This window comes from Stylophora pistillata, chromosome 12 (assembly GCF_964205215.1).
Source record: "Stylophora pistillata chromosome 12, jaStyPist1.2, whole genome shotgun sequence".
Classification (NCBI taxonomy): Eukaryota; Metazoa; Cnidaria; class Anthozoa; order Scleractinia; family Pocilloporidae; genus Stylophora; species Stylophora pistillata.
This window is the reverse complement of record NC_142530.1, coordinates 23157689-23179781: the sequence shown is the minus strand read 5'-3', so window position 1 is coordinate 23179781 and position 22093 is coordinate 23157689. Positions and strand designations below refer to the sequence as shown.

The 22093-nt window shown below is 40.1% G+C and overlaps 1 protein-coding gene and 1 pseudogene across 6 annotated transcripts; one reads left to right on the top strand and one right to left on the bottom strand.

The window, feature by feature from the left end:
* Positions 1-908: 908 nt before the first annotated feature.
* On the bottom strand, positions 909-21282 carry LOC111331920 (uncharacterized). Of its 6 annotated transcripts, none has more exons than XM_088741752.1 (7): positions 20704-21282; positions 20189-20280; positions 19099-19147; positions 18217-18341; positions 10344-10641; positions 9277-9393; positions 909-1803 (listed from the first exon to the last, which is right to left on the bottom strand). In XM_088741752.1, exons 5-7 carry the CDS (start codon positions 10603-10605, stop codon positions 1412-1414), a joined length of 771 nt encoding a protein of 256 aa, XP_088597878.1. In that variant the 5' UTR covers positions 10606-10641; positions 18217-18341; positions 19099-19147; positions 20189-20280; positions 20704-21282; the 3' UTR covers positions 909-1411. The 6 variants fall into 6 exon arrangements, with proteins under 6 accessions (XP_088597878.1, XP_088597879.1, XP_022792875.2 ...); XM_088741753.1 differs by having other exon boundaries at positions 19103-19147; XM_022937140.2 differs by lacking the exons at positions 20189-20280; positions 20704-21282 and adding an exon at positions 19300-19678.
* LOC148719326 (uncharacterized) lies at positions 15276-16531 on the top strand (annotated as a pseudogene).
* Positions 21283-22093: the final 811 nt, after the last annotated feature.

Below are 22093 nucleotides of genomic sequence, written 5' to 3'. Positions count from 1 at the left end.
AAATCTTGGAAGGTCTAAAATGGAGGAGATTTCAAAACATAGCCGGATTCGCAAACTTTTAAAATCTAAGTCTTCGCTGGAAATTAATCCAGGAAAACATTGCTCTTATTTTCTTCACTTCTAGCCTAAGTGACTATGAGTGTATCTTTCCGTAAGTATTTACCTAAAGGAAAGTAGCGACAAAATTTGCATCCACGAGTCCCCGACGTCAAATCTGAACCACTCCATCGATTCAGGAGAAGAAACACTCACCGACTTGGACACAACTGGGGCGGTAGAAAATAGGAAGAATCAAAACCTAGCAACCATTGCTATAATTTTTCTCACTCTCACAAAAAGTTGATTCATTTCTCTCTATTTTTCCCTCTCTTAACACTCTATCTTTTAACTCTCTTATGCCCACATGCCCACGTTATCGGTGGGCATAAGCGAGCCAACTGACCTTTTAGGATTAGACTTCTTAACCATAAACAAATCCAAACATGACGGTTTCACGAGGATCTCACGAAGAGGGACAATGTGCAGGAAATTTCCGATCAGATAATCAATCAGCGCACTAAGCTATGCCAAAAATTTCAGTGTAGGTCCAATGAAAGGTCAGTAAACAGACCCAGACACGTAGTTAACTGTTTGGAGACTCAAGTCTTACTAACAGCCAAGGAAAATCCACTAAAGGATTGAAACTGCAAGTGTGGTCTTGTAGGACAGTGATCATGAATCATAGGACTCACAAACAATTGGATAGTTAAACCACGAGGGGTCAGGGGATTATCAGGTTATCATCATCTCCTAGCCCCTATTGTTGTATTTCAGATTTACTGCCTTTCTTACGAATGTAGTTCATTAATTCGTTTCTAAAGGTATTTTTCTAGCTTGACGGTTTGAAAATAGCAAAGTCCTTCACACACTTTAACATGGCTAACATTATTCTTCAGAAGATTGTCGGCCTATTTGGATCCATCTTGCGTTTAGTATAAAATACTTTTAAAATCCATATTTGATAAACATATTTTCTGCTTAGTCAGTAAAGATAGCCTAAGCCCCTAAGGCAATTCGGTTTTCGCCCGGCTAGTACTATTAATGACTGTCTGGTCAATTTAAGTTAACAAATTACTGCTTTTCTATACAAAGGTTACAATTTCGTTTTTAGACTTTAGCAAAGTGGAATACTAACGGAGTTTTCTTTTGAGTTTATGGACCAAGACCAGGAAGGAGAGGTGCTTACTTACCTACAATATATGTTAAATCGGCTGTTCAATTAGGAAATGACAGAGATTCATCAAATTGTCACGTCTAAGGCATTTTGTTTTCTAAATTTAGCGCTAGTGGCTGCAATAACGGGGGAAATGATAAGGGATTCTGATGCTTGATATTTGAAATGTGACGTTGGCAGTATCAACAAGTGACCGTATTAGTGAGGGTTTGTATAAGGAAATGTAAGGCCGCTTTGCATAGCCAAAATATAGCGGCCGTAATAACGAGGTGACCGTATTACCGAGTTGCCCGTACTGCGGGGTTCCGCTAGCAGTTTACGCGCAGAACTTCTTTTTTCTATATTTTCAAGGGCATCTGTAAGCACTCCTAACGTGGCTCCACTTGCTTTTCTCTGTTTCCACCTGAGGCACACCTCCCAAGCTTTTTCGCGGAAATGTTTGAAATCAGCGTCAATTATGCGGAGCACTTCCGTTGATAGTCTCAACTTAACGCCCAGGTCCCTCCAGAGTTCGCCTATGTCATCAACGATTACCTGGATATGGTCTTCAGTGACAAGTGTTTGCCGATGATCAATTGTTCTCGAAGTATCTACAATACAAAAAATTATGTCATTGATCAGCATCTCCTTTTTCTCAAAAAAGAAATATGCACTGTCACAGTGTGTTGAGCATTCCGCGTTTTGAATATCTCCATACCCAAAACGCTAGCATTTTTGGTATTCCCGCTCAGGATGAGTAAATTAAAGTAGAAACTGGCGCAAGTAACATGGCGTTCCATATTGACTCGTTGAGTAAAAATATTTCTCTCTAAAGTCAAATTAGTTGCTGTCCTGTTTTGAATAACGCCAGGAATGTCCGTCAGGAATGGGTTTGAGAAAAAGAGTTCTCAATCAGATGAATTGGGTCAGTTGTTTCTTTAGTAAACAAATTTTAGATAAACCGTCACTGTGATTTCTTGGACAATACAAGTAGGACGTTTTTTTTGTTGTTTGCAGTTTGTGAGGACTCTGTGTACTGAAGATCTCAAACAAGTGGGATAGAACATCATATCAAGAAGGATTCGGTTATTCTAACAGCTCTAAGGAGTAGGATAAACAACAAATAGTCTCTTAAATTCAGTTTCTGTGGCTGTCATGTACCGTTGTGAATAAGAATAATAAAATTGTCAATAACGACGAGAAAACATTTGCAATAGGTGTTCGAATCATTAGACATTGACTAAAGCTGACAATGAGACCATGGCAGACTCATTAGAAAGGGGCTCCTATATCACTGAGTACCCTCTGGGGTATCTATACCACTAAGTATCCCTAGGTGTACCTATATCACTGAGTATTCATAGGAGTACCTATACCACTGAGTATCTATAGAAGTTCCTATATCACTGAGTATCCATAGGGGTACCTATGTCACTGAGTATCCCCAGAGGTATCTCTATCACTGAGTATCCCCTGGGGTACCTAGATCACTGAGTATCCATAGGAGTACCTGCATCACTGAGTATCCCTAGGGGTACCTATATCACTGAGTATCCCCAGGGGTACCTATATCACTGAGTATCCCTAAGGGTACCTATATTAGTGAGTATCCCAAGGGGTAATATATCACTGAGTATCCCCAGGGGTACCTATATCACTAAGTATCCAAAGGGGTACCTATATCATTAGTATCCAAAGGGGTACCTATATCACTGAGTATCCATAGGGGTACCTATATCACTGAGTATCCATAGGAGTACCTATATCACTGAGTATCCATAGGGGTACCTATATCACTGAGTATCTCCAAGGGTTCCTATATTACTGACCATAAGGGTTACCTATATCACCAAGTATCCAAAGGGGTACCTATATCACTGAGAATCGCATAGCTTAAGGTAAACACGCGCGCTGATTGGTCAATACGTCAATCAGAAGAGAGGGTTTTAGCGTGGAATCGCACTAATGCATAAAGCGCTATCACTGACGGGAGTTCGGGGCAAAAATTGTTGTTACGAACGTAAAAATGTAAATGCGACTAGTGCTAGGAAAATATGAACAAATATGAACAAATTTATAGAAAACAAATGTCTTCCAAATTTTGAATTGAAATTCAAATTTTAAGAAAATTGGAGGAAACCACTTACGCTCAAAAGTACGAGAAAACGCATAGAAAAAAAATCAAAATGCCAGAGACGAGGGAAGAAAGCCAAATGACAGTCCTTGCCGAGGAAAACCAAACAAGCGTTACGAAAGAAAACCAAACAGGTATCAATGCCGAAAAAGGTCATGCATCTTTTCCGGAAATCCAAACCACCGTAGCCTATACTGATGACGGACTGGCCTCTTTTAGAGACGACATGGTTTCAAAAAACACTAGACGGCAAATTCACCAAGCGCTCCGTGATGATTTCGACCCACTGGAGATATCAGAGCTTACTGGACGCTTCAATCCGGAATTCATTTCCAGCTACAGCCATAATCCTCTGGAAAAACAGCGGCGAATGTCCAATAAGTTGGCCGGTTTCAACCCAAGCACGACAACTACCAACGGCTATTCAAGTCATGCTTTACGGGAGATTGTTCTCAATAGCTCAGCCACGCCAAGCAACACAGCAGCTACTAGTGACCTTGACAGCAATGCCAGTCGTTCTAGTTACCTGATGGCAGGAGCAGTTGGCGGAATGTTTACTGGAGTAACTTTTAATAATTCTCCAGTAAATATTTCCATAAACTTTCAGTCCAGCATTGACACTAACAAGCTACTCCCTGCAATGAAAGAAAAACCGTTTAAATTGTGACTTTTAACCTTTTTTGAACTGTTTTTCCTCAGAGTTTACCGAGAAATTCCAGTCTTAATCATTATATTTTGAATACACTTTATTTATTACTGTAAAGCACTTACCGGTTTTTTTGTAGATCTTGCTTTGATACAGGAACGCTTGAAATTTTCATTTCGCTTGAGGATTTGACCATTCAGTTGTTGATTGTCGGCGCCACATTTTGCCAAGTTGAGTGGTAGCAGGCAAATTTCTGTCTTAAATAACTCCGTATTTTTTACTTTCAGTTTTGCTGAAGATTGTAAAACGTTGGGCACTGCTTTCTCCACGAGTTTGAAATAAAAATGGTTTTCACTTTAAAAATATCTTGTTCCCTCTATTTGCTAGATATTGACACCTGACTTTGAAAGGGTTTCCATTGTTTGCGCACTGGCGTGGCGCACGAAAATACAAAACATCTGGTTTCGCCCAGTGATTTGGAGGCTTTAGCTATGCGATTCAAGAAGAATTGACGAGGTACAAATAAAATTGTCGACGTTTCAAACGTGAGCGACTTACTTTGCCTTCCATTCCCTTTATAACAATGACCGTTCTGACAGTTGACTTTAAAATGGCTTTCTTAAGGGCGCGCGTACGGGATAAAAACAAACACTAATATTGCCGTTTTAATTTCTTGTTTTCTTATTTTTAGTCAGTTATGCGATTCAAGAAAAATTCACTGCCTGACTCGTGAATTCCACATCAAATTTCGCGATTCGTGCGATATCGGTTTTGGCGTGAAATTTAACGTGGAATTCACTCGTCAGGCAGTGAATTTAACTACAGTATCCATAAGGGGTACCTATATCACCAAGTATCCAAAGGGGTACCTATATCACTCAGTATCCAAAGGGGTACCTATATCAGTCAGTATCCATTGGGGTACCCATCTACTGAGCATCCATATAAAAGGTACTTATATAACTAAGTATCCCAAAGACTACCTATATCACTGAGTATTCATAAAAGGTACCTACATCACTAAGTATCCAAAGGGGTACCTATATCACTGAGTATCCATAGGGGTACCTATATCACTGAGTATATCCAGGAGTACCTATATCCCTAAGTATCCTTAAGGGTACCCATATCACTAAGTATCCATAAAAGGTACCTATATCACTGAGTATCTCCACGGGTTCCTATGTCACTGAGTATCCATGGGGGTACCTATATCACTAAGTATCCAAAGGGGTACCAATATCACTAGTATCCATAGGGGTATCTATATCACTGAGTATCCATAGGGGTACCTATATCACTGAGTATCTCCAGGAGTGCCTATATCCCTAAGTATCCTTAAGGGTACCCATATCACTGAGTATCTCCAAGGGTTCCTATGTCACTGAGTATCCGTAGGGTACCCATATCACTAAGTATCCATAAAAGGTACCTATATCACTGAGTATCTCCACGGGTTCCTATGTCACTGAGTATCCATGGGGGTACCTATATCACTGAGTATCCATATACTTGAGGGGTATCTATATCACTGAGGTATCTATATCACTGAGTATCCATAGGGGTACCTATATCACTAAGTATCCATAGGGGTATCTATATCACTGAGTATCCATAGGGGTACCTATATCACTGAGTATCTCCAAGGGTTCCTATGTCACTGAGTATCCGTAGGGGTACCTATATCACTGAGTATCCATAGGGGTATCTATATCACTGAGTATTCATAAAAGGTACCTACATCACTAAGTATCCGTAGGGGTACCTATATCACTGAGTATCCATAGGGGTATCTATATCACTGAGTATTCATAAAAGGTACCTACATCACTAAGTATCCAAAGGAGTACCTATCTCACTGAGTATCCATATCACTGAGTATTCATAAAAGGTACCTACATCACTAAGTATCCAAGAGGGGTACCTATATCAATGAGTATCTCTAGGGGTACCTATATCACTAAGTATCAATAGGGGTACCTATATCACTGAGTATCCATAGGGGTATTTATATCACTGAATATCCATAAGGAGTACCCATCTCACTTAGTATCCATAAAAGTAACCTATATCACTAAGTATCCAAAGGGGTACCTATGTCATTGAGTATCCATAGGGGTACCTATATCACTGAGTATCCAAGAGGGGTACCTATATCACTGAGTATCTCCAGGGGTACCTTTATCACTAACTATCTAAAGAAGTACCTCTATCACTTAGTATCTATAGGGGTATCTATATCAATGAGTATCTCTAGGGGTACCTATATCACTAAGTATCAATAGGAGTACCCATCTCACTTAGTATCCATAAAAGTAACCTATATCACTTAGTATCTATAGGGGTACCTATATCACTAAGTATCCAAAGGGGTACCTATATCACTAGTATCCATAGGGGTACCTATATCACTGAGTATCTCCAGGAGTGCCTATATCCCTAAGTATCCTTAAGGGTACCCATATCACTAAGTATCCATAAAAGGTACCTATATCAGTGAGTATCTCCACGGGTTCCTATGTCACTGAGTATCCATAGGGGTTCCTATATCACTGAGTATCCATAGGGGTACCTATATCACTGAGTATCCAAGAGGGGTACCTATATCACTGAGTATCTCCAGGGGTACCTTTATCACTAACTATCTAAAGAAGTACCTCTATCACTTAGTATCTATAGGGGTATCTATATCAATGAGTATCTCCAGGGGGTACCTACATCACTGAGTATCTCCAGGGGTACCTATATCACTAAGTATATAAAGAAGTACCTTTATCACTGAGTATCTATAAGGGTACCTATATCACTGAGTATCTCTAGAGGGGTACCTATATCACTAGTATCCATAGGGGTACCTATATCACTCAGTATCCAAAGGGGTACCTATATTACTGGGTAATTCTAGGGGTATGTATATCACTGAGTATCCATAAGGTGTACCTATATTACTAAGTATGTAAAGGGGTACCTTTATCACTGAGTATCCATAGGGGTATTTATATCACTGAATATCCATAAGGGGTATCTATATCACTTAGTTTCTATAGGGGTACCTATATCACTAAGTATCCAAAGGGGTACCTATATCACTAGTATCCATAGGGGTACCTATATCACTGAGTATCCATAAGGGGTACCTATATCACTCAGTATCTAAAGAAATATCTATATCACTGAGTATCCATAAAAGGTACCTATATCACTGAGTATCCAAAAGGGTACCTATATCACTGTGTATCCATAGGGGTACCTATATCACTGAGTATCCATAGGGGTACCTATATCACTAAGTATCCAAAAGGGTACCTATATTACTGAGTATCCCCAGGGGTACCTATATTACTGAGTATCCATAGTGGTACCCATATCACTGAGTATCCATAAAAGGTACCTATATCACTAGGTATCCAAAGGGGTACCTACATTACTGAGTATTCATAAGGGGTAGCTATATCACTAAGTATCCAAAGGGGTGTCAATATCACTGGGTATTCCCACGGTTACCTACATCACTAAGTGTCCAAAGGGGTATCTATATCACTGAGTATCCTCAAAAGGTACCTATATCACTAATTATCCATAGGGGTACCCATCTCACTGACTATCCATAAAAGGTACCTATATCAATGAGTATCCAGAGGGGTACCTCTATCACTGGGTATCAGTTGAAGTACCTATATGACTGACAATCCATAAGGGGTACCTATATCACTAAGTAACCAAAGGGGTACTTCTATCACTGAGTATCCATCAAGTATACCTATATCACTAAGTAGCTAAAGAAGTACTTGTATCACTGAGTATCCAAAGGGGTACCAATATCACTGGGTCTTCCTAGGGGTACCTATATCACTAAATAAGGAGTACCTATATCACTAAATATCCAAAGGGGTACCTATATCACTGAGTATTCATAGGGATACCTATATCACTGAGTATCCCCAGGGGTACTTATATCACTGAGTATCCATAGGGGTACCTATATCACTGAGGATCCATAGGGGTACCTATATCACCAAGTATCCCTAGGGGTACCTATATTACTGGGTATTCCCAGGGGTACATATATCACTGAGTATCTCCAGGGGTACCTATATCACCGAGTATCCATAGGGGTACCCATCTCACTGACTATCCATAAAAGGTACCTATATCACTAAGTATCCAAAGGGGTACCTATATCACTGAGTATCCATAAGGGGTACCTATATCACTCAGTATCCAAAGGGGTACCTATATTACTGGGTTATTCTAGGGGTATGTATATCACTGAGTATCCATAAGGTGTACCTATATTACTAAGTATGTAAAGGGGTACCTTTATCACTGAGTATTCATAGGGGTACCTATATCACTGAGTATCCCCAGGGGTACCTATATTACTGATTATCCATAGGGGTACCTATATCACTGAGTATCCTTAGAGGTACCTATATCACTGAGTATCCCTAGGGGTACCTATATCACTGGGTATTCCCAGAGGTACCAATATCACTGAGTATCCATAGGGGTATCTATATCCCTAGGTATTCAAGGGGCTACCTATATCACTGAGTATCCATAGGGATAACTATATCACTGAGTATCCCAAGGGGTACCTCTATCACTGAGTATCCAAAGGGGTAGCTATATCACCGAGTATTCCTTGGGGTACCTATATCACTGAGTATCCATAAGGATATCCCTATCACTGAACATCCCCAGGGGTACCTATATCACTGGGTATCCCATCTCACCTGATATATCTAATGGAATCATGTGATCATTCATTTTTCATTCTTCCTTAAGGGTTTATATAGTTAACAATGTCTCGCTTAGTGGATGATATTTCATATTGGAAGGTGCTAAAGTTATCTTTAAGAATTTTGGTATTACCTTTAATATTTATATACACATGGAAGAGACCCCCAGGGCCCCTCCCCTAGATCCGCCTCTGATCAATGAAGTCACTCAGATTGAATTTCAGCAACGGTTCATGCTCGAGAAAAGCTTTTTCATAAACCACAAATAAATAGAGGGGGTAAGTTTCTAAAGAAAATAGAGTGCTGCGTTATTGGGGGAGTATCAAAAGATGATTTGCATGGTTTTATCAACTGAGTTGATTTTGTAAATTGGCCACTGTAAAGAGTTTCTAAGCTGACGTTTCGAGCGTTAGCCTTTCGCCATTCGCTCTGAGGAATTGACATTATCAATTTAGTTGATGAAAAAAAGTTAACTTTTTGATAAACCAGCTACAGTTGTCTTTCGGTCAAAGAAACTATTATACATTAATTCTTTTTGCTGGTTTAGCACTGTAATTCTTACCTTTTTTAAATGTTGTCTTTTCTATTGCAGCCTTTTCCTTTAAAGGTAAGAGCTCTTCTTTAATTTTCCTGAGTTCCTCGATTGTTTCTTTTAGTTTGTAGTCACTAATTGCCTTTTCTACAAAATAGCAAGAGAGAGCACACAACGTTCAATTTTCTGAATGAGATAGGCTCATGAAAATGCTTTATTTTTCAAAGTTGGACAGATCAACAATGAAGTAGCTTTTATTGAGGGTGTACATGCTCCCTCATCTTGCAATATTACAATCCTAAATCTGGCGTTTTGGTAAAATGGAGAACGATAACGTCATGAATTAACATCTATCACGCCTTTCTCAATCTGAAAACCCGAAATAGCTGATATCAAGTCCTCAGAACGACTTGAACAATTTCAATCGCTCTTTTTGTCCCACAGATGTTTGTACAATTATGAAACACCTTGTATCATGTAGTAAATTTCTTAAATTTTAAAAATGTTTTGTATAATTTGCATCGGCTTGACAGTAGCCCAAAGAGTAGGTGTAATTTTGGCAAGGGTTCAGTATTACCCGGGTGAAAATTATAGCTGTCAATTTTGGTTTATACAGCAGTGGAAGGCTGAGGGGAGCGATAAATTTGTACCAGAGGAGCGACTGACGGTAAAAAAGAGGTGAAGGGGAGGGGGTGGGGTAATGAGTTTTCAAAAGTAAATTTTTCAAAGACTACAATTGGATTAGCCTTTGAAAAATTTACTCCTGCTGATTTATCCCAAACTACACTCGAAATCATGTGATTATAATTATACTAATAAGACACCAGCACTACAGGCTAGGCTTTAGTTTACAGGAGAATGCATTCACTTTGAAATATGGATCGAATAAACCCTTTGTATTTTTACTTTGCCAACTACGGGATGAGTTGCCGCCGCTGGGAGGAGAATCACAGGAGGAGAATCACAGGACCTTTGATATGAGAGGATCCCTTAAGAATTTGACTTTTACTGCATGTTTGTCTGCAAGGGAAATATCTGGCTATGTAAAGTACGGTGACCTGATTTTAAAAAGTGTTCTCAAACAAATACCAACCTACCTTCCTTTAGAAGATGATAAGCTACAAAGCATTTTTCTTTCTCCAAGGCTTTTAAAAACTCCTCATACGCCTCTTGTCCTTTATTGGCTATCATCCTCAACAACGTCTGCATCCTTCCTTCATTAATAATCAGTGCTCGCAGTTCCATTTCGGTGATCGTTTTACTTTGTGCAAGATGAATTCCAACCTTGTCTGGATCAACATCTTCTAAGAGCTGATCGTAGAATTTCTTCAAGATGTGCTTATGATTGACGTCCGACATATTTGAAGTTCGGTAACTTTCTTAACTGCCAAAAGCCTGTGGGAACGAAATGGCGTGGAAGTTGATTTCGGTGTGTGCTATGAATACAAAACTTAGGACATAAGTCTTGAGACGCTTGCCTTAATAATATTGCTGCAAACTATGGACGTTGGCAAGTCGATTAGAACAGCTTTATTTTGTGAGCAGAATAGTTTGAAGGGGAAAGAGTAGAATTGAATGTTTCGATGACATTGGTGAAGCTAAGGGCAATACGCGCAGAATTATTAGCTTGCGAGCATGCCTTCATAGGCAGCGCCACGGCTCGAGTGCCATTTGCCCGCGAGAAACTTTTAGGAACTACAAGGGTTCTAGCACTAATTATCATCGTTTGTGCCGGACCCACCTCTCTCTGGCTCGCTTTACTCAAAGGTGAGGGAACGTGATCCAGAGTTTTAACCATATGGTAGACCTTGGATGGCCAATTTTTTTGAAATTCTTTTTTCAAGTCAAACTTAGCATTATTATTTTAAATACAGTTTCCAAGAATTCCAAGAAAAGAAATATTGATACACATGCGAGTCATTTACAAAAACATATATTCGAACTGAATTCCATAGCTCGCCAAAGTGTAAATAGCCAATTAAAAAGTGTCAACAAATGACCCCCGATGAGTTTCTTGTCGCAAAACATCCTGGTCGCGTAAACGTCTCCTCATTTTGATTGCACGTAAAGTATTGCAATGGTAGATTAAAAAAGATACATATGGTTTCGCATGTTTTATCCTCTTAATTACATGTAATTAGCATCAACGGGGTGGTACAGCTTAGATTTTCTATGCGCTTTTGTCATCAGGTCAAGTTATAACCTTCCAACTATATTTTCGCACTTAAAAACAGAGCTGACTTACATGGTTATGTGTTAAGAATTGGGATACGGAAGACGAAACTTTAAAGTCTCTCTGCACTAGTTATGTTTTTCGATGTGGGTGTGGCATAAACAAATGATAAAAACGATTACCGAAGCTGACGTTACAAAGACGCCTTTAGTGGAGTGATTTACTCTGTTCTCGATTGGTTCCGCTGTCTATTAAAGGTCTTGAAGTGAACACTGATGTACAAATCATACACATTAGAATGATTATCTGTTGAAACGAGCACTTTAGAATACTGACAACAGAATTAACGGTAGCGAATACACCCTCTGTTGAGACAAAGCCGTTAGAACCTTTGAATTAAACTGTCAGTCGTCGGCTTCTCAGGAGCAGCCTCGGAGGTAAGTGTCTCGACGAGTAACTCAATAAAGTTATTCGGCGGACGATTAAAATATTATGCACTTACCTACGAACAATTGTTTTTCGAAAACGCTTTTCCAGTTGCTAAAATATCCTTTGTGCCCGTGAATACTCGAAGGCCAGTGGGTGGATATTGACTGCCTTAGATCACGCAATTCAGCCAGGCTGCTTGCGAATTCCCTTCTAACACGCACAGCTAAACTGGTACCTTTAGTCAAGAATTGGCTCGCTTTAAGCTTTTATTAAATTTTTGGTATTATTTTCATCACGTCCATCCTTCAAATTCATCAGAAACGGAAGTAGTTTATGTTCCAAGAAATCTGAAAACTGCATATACAAGCATTTCTCTACGTGTGCGCAAGCGGTCACGTACAGTCCCAAGCTCACGTCTCGATCCAAAGCGAAGGATCGCAGACGATCGCAGGCGATCGCTGAAACCACCCAACCGAAGATCCCGAATCGCATGATAACATATGATCGCAGCCGGTCGCAGAGATCTGTGACAACCGAGTCCATGGTTTACTACTCAGCGGCAATGCAATGTAATTCCAGTCAACCAACATAAACGCAAAGGACGCTGAACTTTTGATAAGTGTTAACATTCTGCTTCCGTTGTCTTTACTTAAACGGAGAATTGCTGCCAGATAAAAGAAGAAACGTCGCTTCTTGATGCAGAAAGTCTTAAGAAGGAGAAAATTCTTTGCTAAAGCGATTGAACAAACAATCATAATTTCTAATTTCTTACATAAACTGTTCCGTGTCAATTTCACCTTCCATCTTGTCAAAACACACGCACGTGTAAAAGTTGATAAACAACTGGTTGTCACGGTATCATGCTGCTTGCAAAGCATTACTGGACACATTCCTATCGCATGATCACAGAACTTTAGGCTGGTCTCTCATATACCGGGTTCTGAAATAACTAATAATTAACAGATAGATGTACCAGAAGGGTAAAGTGAATGGGTACAGAGGCTCAGTGAACAGTGAGGTCAGCAGACCAGAGGAACGGTGGGCAAAGTGGACCAGTGAATACTGAAGACCAGAGGAACAGTAGGAACAGTAGAACAGTGGAACAGTGGAACAGTAGAACAGTGGAACAGTAGAACAGTGGAACAGTGGAACAGTAGAACAGTGGAACAGTGGAACAGTGGAACAGTAGAACAGTGGGTGTAAAGGACAAATGGAACAGTAGGTACAGAAGACCAGAGGAACAGTGGGCACAGAGGACCAATGGAACAGTGGGTACAGTGGGCACAGAGGACCAGTGAAACAGTGGGTACAGAGAACAGTGGGCACAGAGGACTAGTGGAACAGTGGGCACATTGGGCTTTGAGGACCGGTGGAACAGTGGGTACAAAGGACCAGGGCAACAGTGGGTACAGAGGACCAGTGGGAACAGAGGACCAGAGGAACAATGAGACCAGAGGAAAAGTGGGCACAGAGGACCAGAGGGTACAGAGGACCAGAGGAACAGTGGGAACAGAGGAACAGTGGGCACAGAGGACCAGAGGAACAGTGGGTAGAGAGGACCAGTGGGCACAGGGGATCAGAGGAACAGTGGGAACAGAGGAACAGTGGGCACAGAGGGCACAGAGGACCAGAGGAACAGTGGGTAGAGAGGATCAGTGGGCACAGAGGACCAGAGGAACAGTGAGAACAGAGGACCAGTGGGCACAGAGGACCAGAGGAACAGTGGGAACAGAGGAACAGTGGGCACAGAGGACCAGGGGAACAGTGTAGAGAGGATCAGTGGGCACAGAGGACCAGAGGAACAGTGGGTACCGAGGACCAATGGGTACAGAGGACCAGAGAAACAGTGGGAACAGAGCAACAGTGGGCACAGAGGACCAGAGGAACAGTGGGAATAGAAGAACAGAGGATCGGAGGAACAGAGGAACAGAGGACTAGTGGGTTCAGAGGACCAGAGGAACAGTGGGTACAGAAGACCAGAGGAAAAGTGAGTACAGAGGACCAGAGAAACAGTGGGTACAGAAGACCAGAGGAAAAGTGAGTACAGAGGACTAGAGCACCTTTCATGCTCTTCACTTCTTTGAGGAACATGGTTCACTTTGTCTTTTGAGTAAGACCGCCATAATGGCTGCGTCGTGACTGTGAGCTGCAATGGCTCGCTTGATTTGTTCATTTGAATTTATTCTGAGCAGTAACGGCTTAGGCTCTAGGGTGCAACTGATAGATTGAACACGATTGTAGTGGATCAGCAGAGAGGAAGTATTCAGTTCCTTCCCGCTTGCAAGTGACAGTTGTATAAGTTCTTCCACGACAAATAACTCCTCCCTCGTCAGTGCTCCCTAGTGGCGGTTCTCCTTTCATATCGAGGTAGGCGGAGGACAAGATCAGCCAGGCCGAAAACGCGATCAAGGCGCTGCAAAGGCACAAAGAAAAAGAAACTTGCCCAGAATCCCTAAAATAAGAGCGGACGAGGATTTCAAAAAAGAAATAAAGCAAATCCATAACAACGCGGAGCAAGAAACAGTGAAGGCGATCATGTGCTTCCATGAACGCGAAATCGGTCGTTTAAAGGCCGAAATACAGGAAAGAAAACGAGCCAAAACGGCTGGAACACTCAACACTAAGAACTGCAGTAAGATCGAATCAGCGCGCGTAGCGCAAGCTGAAAGCAATCAAGACAATGTAACGATCGATACAGTAAAAAAAATTGCTAATAATCCCCAGGAACAAATCGCTCAGTTCGGCAATATGATGAAAAAACTTGGAACAATGGCGAATAAAGAATTTGAAAAGTACACACGTGTATTCTCTGACTCCCAATACAAACATGGGGCCAAAAAACGAATTTCAAAAGCCAAACGGCTAGCAACTAACAAGCGCATGGAGCGCAGAAAAGTCAGACGCCAAACACGTTCAAATATCAAAATAGAGGCGAACAAAACTCACATAAAAAACCTCTCAAATAAAGAACTTACAAACGATCAGATTAATTTACTGGCAAAAGGGCTTAAATTCATTCCAACACCCGTGACAAAACAAAAACAGATCAAACTACAACTATTGCGTGACTTTGATCAGTTCGGAAGGAAAATGCGTCTGATTTACATATTCCAAGGGGAGGAAAAAAAACCCATCCCTACCACGTCAAATCCACATGGATACCCACTAATACAAAAATCCGTAGCCCTTGAAAACTATTTAGAAGGGGTTAAAAAGTGACCTTTGAGAAATAGAAATTACAAAGCCAAAAGATAATTTGCTTCCGGCCGAATGCAAGGCGCTGAGGGCCGTGAAACGTGACTCTGAGTTAAACCTAAAAAGGGCCGACAAAGGAACAACAACCGTAGTCATGAACAAACGTGACAAAATTTTAGAAGGCCAAACTCTACTAGATAACAAAGATAACTACAGGCCTCTTGCATCACCCATGGTCAAAGAGACCGACCATAAGTTCAGAAAACTTATTGAAAACCTCTACAACGGTAATCATTGACGACATGACTAAAAAACGGCTTTGTCAAACCCCAAATCCGCCTCGAATTCCAGAATTCTACACCCTTACAAAAATATACAAATCTTCACCGGTCGGTAGACCGATAGTGTCAGGGTATGATGGCCTACAGAGAAACTATCATCATTTGTCGACAAACTCCTTCAGCCTATAGCACTAAAAAAAAAAAATCGCATCTTAAGGATATTACAGACATCGTCAATTTGATAGAAAATACGAAAGTCTCGGAGAACGTGAAACTTGTTTCAATGGACGTTACGAGCTTATATACGAATATACCACAAGAGGAGGGAATAGATACTATGCAAAGCGTACGAAATATTCTACAGAAACGGAACTCTTATCCCTACACAACTGCTAGAGGCTTAGGCTTATCAAGGAAAATTCCTTCCATTTTAATGGAAAGCAGTACCTTCAAACACATGGTACGGCCATGGGCACGAAAATGGCAGTCGCCTTTTCTAATATTTTCATGAACAAGGTAGAGACAGAAGTCCTTGACAAAAGCCTTTTAAAACCGCTTGTTTGGAAACGTTACATAGACCACATCTTGCTATGGAGTACAAACAAAGCAACAAATAGAGCGTTTCGTTGAAAAAGCAAACAAACATCATCCAACAATAAAATTTACGGCTGAAATTTCCGATAAGGAAACAACATTCCTGGACACCTATATCTACAAAGGCGAACGATTCGAAAAGGACGCAATCCTTGATGTGCGTTCTCATTTTAAACAAATTAAAACATTTCAGTATACACACTATAGTTCCTGTCACCCACAAGGAGTTAAGAAAGGCTTCATAAAAGAAGAGGCCCTTAGACTTCTCAGAACAAACTCCTCTCAAACAATATTCGAGGAGAAAATTGCAAATTTCAAAGCGCACTTGCTAAAGAGAAGCTACCCAGAGGACCTCATTAACAGAACCCTCTCAGAGGTGAATTTCGAAAACAGGAAACTAGCTCTGCAACAAAAACCGAAGACAACCCAACGAATCTTGCCTTTTCTTACACAATACCAACCATCAGTAACAAACCTAAAGCAAATTCTCATGAGGCCCTGGCATTTAATAGAAACACAACCAGTGCTGAGCGAACTATACAAAAACCCGCCGCTCATATCTTACAAAAGAGAGCCATCGCTCAAGGACATACTCATGAAGGGCAAACTTTGAATAGGCTACTCTAAACACGCGCTGGGGAGTCGTGTAGGCCTGTCAACCCCCTTTTTTACAACATATGATAGCACTCGATCGCAGAAGATCGCAACTGATCGCACGAATAGAACTGCGATCGCCTGCGATCGCGATCGCACGCGATCGCAGAGCTGTTCACATGTAATCACAGACGAACGCTGGCGATCGAGTGCGATCGCCTGCGATCGTCTGCGATCATATATGTGATCCAGGCTTAAGTTCCGCGAGCAACCGTTAAGAATTTGAATGCGTCATAAGGAATGGTACGAGGAACAAAATATGGTCCATTTGAAACGCTAAATAGTCCGAAATATGAACACTTTACATGCTAGATTAATACTAAAGGTCGGCACACACGAGGGGACTAGTCCCTGCGACTAGTCCCACCGACCAGTTTCATGCGACTAGTCCCTTCGTGTGAACTACACATTTCTGTGGTCGCAGGGACCAAAATTTGGTCCCTGCGACTGGTCGCACGAATTCAAACTGGTTTGAATTCGTGCGACCAGTCGCAGGGACTTGTCGCATGAAACAAATGTTTGTCCCTTCGTGTGAACTGTTTGGGCGACCAGTCCCTGCGACTAAACGGTAAATAAGCCAATCACGGGTCAGTATGATGCGTGACTTCCGGTATTTGTAAACATTGCACTTTCTAATGATGAATTTTCCCTGACTTCTAGATTTCTACAACTGAAGAATAAAAAACTATTTCTAGTTTTGTAAACATATACAGATGTCTTGGAGCCGTTTTGATGGAATTTTTACCCTATTTGACTGTGTCTGTTAAAAATAAAATAAAAAAAACAAAAACGGAACACGTAAAAGCATGAATAATCCGACTGAATAAGTGTAGTTCGTTTGCGCTGATGTTTAATAGTGCTACAATGAAAAGTTACCAAATTTTAATTGTTTTCGTGTAACGCCCCAGACTAAGAAACATCTTTTGCCTCTTAATTTTCCTATGTTCTTGTGCAATTGAGTGCCCTCGTATGAACACCTTAAGGGACTAGTCCCTGCTACCGGTCCCCACTTGTAAACCCTTCAAAGACTTGTCGCCGGGACTAGTCGCACGGACTAGTCGCAAGGACTTGTCCCCTCGTGTGTGCCGACCTTTAAAACTTATTCATTCCCTGTGAGTCCGTCGTGTTTTTTGGCGATTTCTGATAACAGGAAAAACAGAGATGGCAAAGCAAGCCCAAAACAGCAGAAATCGCCAAAAAACACAACAGACACACATGGAATGAGTAATTCTTGTTAATCTAATAAAATATTCATATTGCGGAATATTTAGTGTTTTAAATGGACCATATTTTGTTCCCCATACTATTCCTTATAACGCATTCAAATTCTCAACGGTTCCTCGCGTAACTTAACACTGCGTCACACAACGCGTGACGCTTTCATAAAATAAGCCTTCCCTTTTGCTCGATACATGAACTTGGGACGCCTATGCGTACAGAGATTATTTCACTGTATAGCTTTCCCAAATATATAGCATTTTCAATAGCATTCTACATTGCTGTCAATGATCGTGCTACATTCATAAAAAATTAACACACGACACAACAGACGACATGATAGAGCCGAAAAGCTACCAAGCAAAATATATCGGAAATATATGGAATCATTATCGCAACAGCCACAAAATCTAAGAAGTTACTTACACCTTCGTCTCCACCGATGGCCTGAAAATCCAACTTAACGGCTTTCTTCTCATTTCTACCCCTGTCTACGCGATCAAGAAGTATGTCGCAGTCGTCAGCTTGTAAACTGTTCATGTCGAAATTTCCTGGCAGTTATAATTGTAATTTTTACGTCGGTTGCTACAGTTTGTACGCATTTTGTACTCATATATTTGCAAAGAGGGTGCAAAAAAGACCTCTGTTACGTTTATTATCCTTCAAATATTTTTCAACGCGCAGGAAAAATGTTTACGAACAGCTCACCGTTTACTGCGTGAGATATTCACTTTTCAGTGTCCTTTGATACGATTTCATGAATAAAAATTACACGTTTCTTCTCCTGTGAGAACCGCACATGAAGTAATGATTCGTTACTGTTGCGTACAAATTTCTTTTAAAAGGACACCCCAAATGTTTTTTTGTTATGTATCATTTCAGGTAAACTGCTGAAGTTTGAAATCGTGCGTGGCCCAATCAATCAGCCTCGTTTATTCAGCTTGAGGAAAAGAAACACCCAGCTACAATCTGTGACAGCAGAAACTATCTTTGAATGATTGAAACGTAAAAAATAGTAAGCTTATTCCAAAAGATCTTCCATAAATTAGAAGAAATGACAATCATAATAGTTTTATAGCCAACATAACAATATCATTAAATCATTTCATCTTATTTGAATTAAAAAAAACAATTAGTGCGTTCAAATATGAAGCAGTGTACCGCACACTGAAACGATTACGACTACACGTGGGAGCAAACGTTTTCGGTCTTCGTATCAGCAAACTTGATTCTAAACACAAATCTTTAACTACAATCATTTTACAGCTATGATACTCTAGGAAAAACTTTGCTTAAGTTGATACTTACTTACTTCAGAGTGAATCATTCCTCGTTCTCTTGAATTCCTTGGCGCACTCTGTAATGAAATAATCATTTTTGCCAGTGCGATCTTTATTTATAACAGCTTTTTAACGAGTTCAAGACTACCCAACGATGTTAACTAAATGATAATAACTGTTAAATGTAGTTCTTGCACAGATCCGAGATGCAAAATCTTTTATATCTCACTGTAAGATGACAAAGGATGCGACAGGCAAAATTCTGGACTGTCTGCCTTCATCTCCTACATTTTCTTCTTTGCCCTCTCCTATAGAAAAAACTGAATTAATAGCAAGTTCTTAATGAGCGCTATGAAAAGCGCCTCGACAAACTATTCACTGAATGGCTGTAATGAGACGCTATATACATTTTTCAATATTAACCTTACTGATGTTGATACGTTTGCGAGTAGCTTCGTTTTCCTATTACGCACTCTGTAAACATTTTAAAAAATGGAATGTACTTTAAAAATTGCCTGATCAAGGGCACCTCATACGTAAGGTTACTAAGACATGTATGCCATGGTCAAAATTAACTAAAACTTAGAAAGACAGCCTTTTGAGTCCAAAACGGACACCATTATCATCCTGTGCCATGATTACGTAGCCTTCAGGAACCCAGCATCTCAAAGGGCTAATTTCTAGCTTCACACAAGATTAGAAAACTGTTTTTCAAATAGTTTTATATTCTTCCCGGTATATTCGAAAGTTTTTTGAGTGACGTAAACATGTCGCCGCCAACTTGAAACTGGAAAGGTTTATTGCTTTGGCTGTTGTTTGGATGCCGAGAAAGGGTATTTTAAAATTGTTTTAATTTGAACTTTACTCATTCCTATTCACATCTGGAATGTTTCAGTCTTAATCTAACCAAAACAAATAAGTCTATTCTATACATGATGATCACGAAAAGACTGTGGATGTAAACGCTGTTAAACTTAGATCTGATATGAACTGGTACATTTTCACCAAGGTATTTTTTAACCGATGAAAATTGATTGGAATAGCAATCTACACGGAGAAAATTAAATAAATTTTGTAACCATTAAACATCAACAGTCATTGATTAAATTCATATCTACCCCGTGAGTTGCGTTGTTGTCTACTCCATGCCTCTGCTCTATCCCCTGAACTGTTTCGCCGTTCTACTTCAAGTTCATTTTTGAGCTCAGTCCTTATTTTTCACCATAGAAAAAACACATTACTTAAGAATTGATGGTGGTGCACTGGCAGTTACAGTATTTTAACAAATAGAATGAAATGTTTACTAAACATTACTACTAAGTAAATTTGTAACTTTGTATCAAAGCAGTATATGCTAATGATTTACTCATTTTTAACCTAAAGAAAATAGGACTGTGGACACGATTACTCGTTAGGGGGAACAGGATCTGCACCGTTTCGGAAGAAGTTCTTTAACTTACGAGGTCATTTAAGTATTTTAAGACGAAATTATGGCGGATAAGAAACTGGGACAGATTGTGTCTGAATGCTTCAAGGCAGTTAATGAAAGAGCTTTCAACAGTCGATTACAATAAAACACAAGACTAATTCCGGCTAGGTAAAGCATGAAATTTCATTACACAACATTACCCACCTACCGCCAGAAGTATATTCGCAAGGTGCGAATGCCCATCTGTGCTGACGAGGACTTCCTTGAACGCTTCATAGGCTTTGAAACCCCTTCTGCGAAGTATTTCCAACATGGTAACTATCCTTCCCATCTTGTTTTGGCTTCATACCCTTTGATGTCCTTTCCTCATCCTCCTTGAGGCTGAAGACATTTGATGCTACCATTTTCACCGATTTTTGATCTCGATCCATTTCAGCTGCCAGCTCATTGTTTATGTTGTTAAGTACGGCCTTTACATACTCCTTGTCTAACGGTTTATCAGCTGCTTCTCCAGTCTTTATTCTTTAAGCGTTCAAGTCATTTCGAGAGAATTCGTTTAGTTTCGTTGATCAGCATGATCAGAAGCTGCTATGGCTGTGTTACTGTGTCTCCATTTTATCTTCTTTATGCTCCTTCCGTGCTATGGATATCTTCTTTCCCTTTAACCTCCGCGGATTGTTATTTTTGATATCTGTACGTGAACTGTACACTTACTCTAATTAGATGAACAGTTTCCGCATAAATGGTGATTTTTCATCCACTTCCTCCCTTGTTGATTGTTGCTTCAGTTAAAAACTAACCTCTGGGAGAGATTTTTTCAGATAGGACCATAAACTTAATTAAAATGAGTGGTAAAAAACACAAGAAGCGACAAAAGTGGTGACCCATTTTGACTGAGATCGCAATGTACTGGCAAAGCATTTCAATTTGTCCCTAATATCCTTATTTTCACCCCCTCACCTCTGTGGAGTGTTGCAGATTGTTGCCTGTGCCTGTATAACATTTTGAATGGGGCAAGGGAAGGCAATGTTGCGATATGCAATTCATTTTTCTAATGTTTGGTCGTAAAGAAAAATTGAAAGGTGGCTCATAGTTGCGTTTTATTTGAGCAGTCCAATATCACAGACCTTTGACTGACATTAAAGTAATAATGTCTAAAACATTAAAGCGAAAATTTGAGCAACTGTACTAATCTTAGCTAAAAAATTGTCCATCAATGTTTTCGTGCGAATGCTGAATTTATTTCAGCCGTGTAATGCTGTGGCTTCTTGAAAAAAGATATCAATATATTTTTGCTGAACAAACTAGACTTTGTGGGTTATACATCTCGCATTGGCTCTCTGTTTACTTTTGTCCTCACGTCATATGAAAATCTTTAAACTATATTATTGCTCTCAACACAGAACTTACCAAATTAAACCTGTAATTTTTGTTATTGATCATTTTAATTCTCGGAATTGATATGTATTCACAGCTCAGTTTATAATTTTGATCAGATTAATTATTAGCTGCGAACCAAGTTAAGATAAGACTGAAGACGAATGATGTAACTTCCAACTCAATTTCAAGGCAAGTTGTTCTATCCTTGATATGT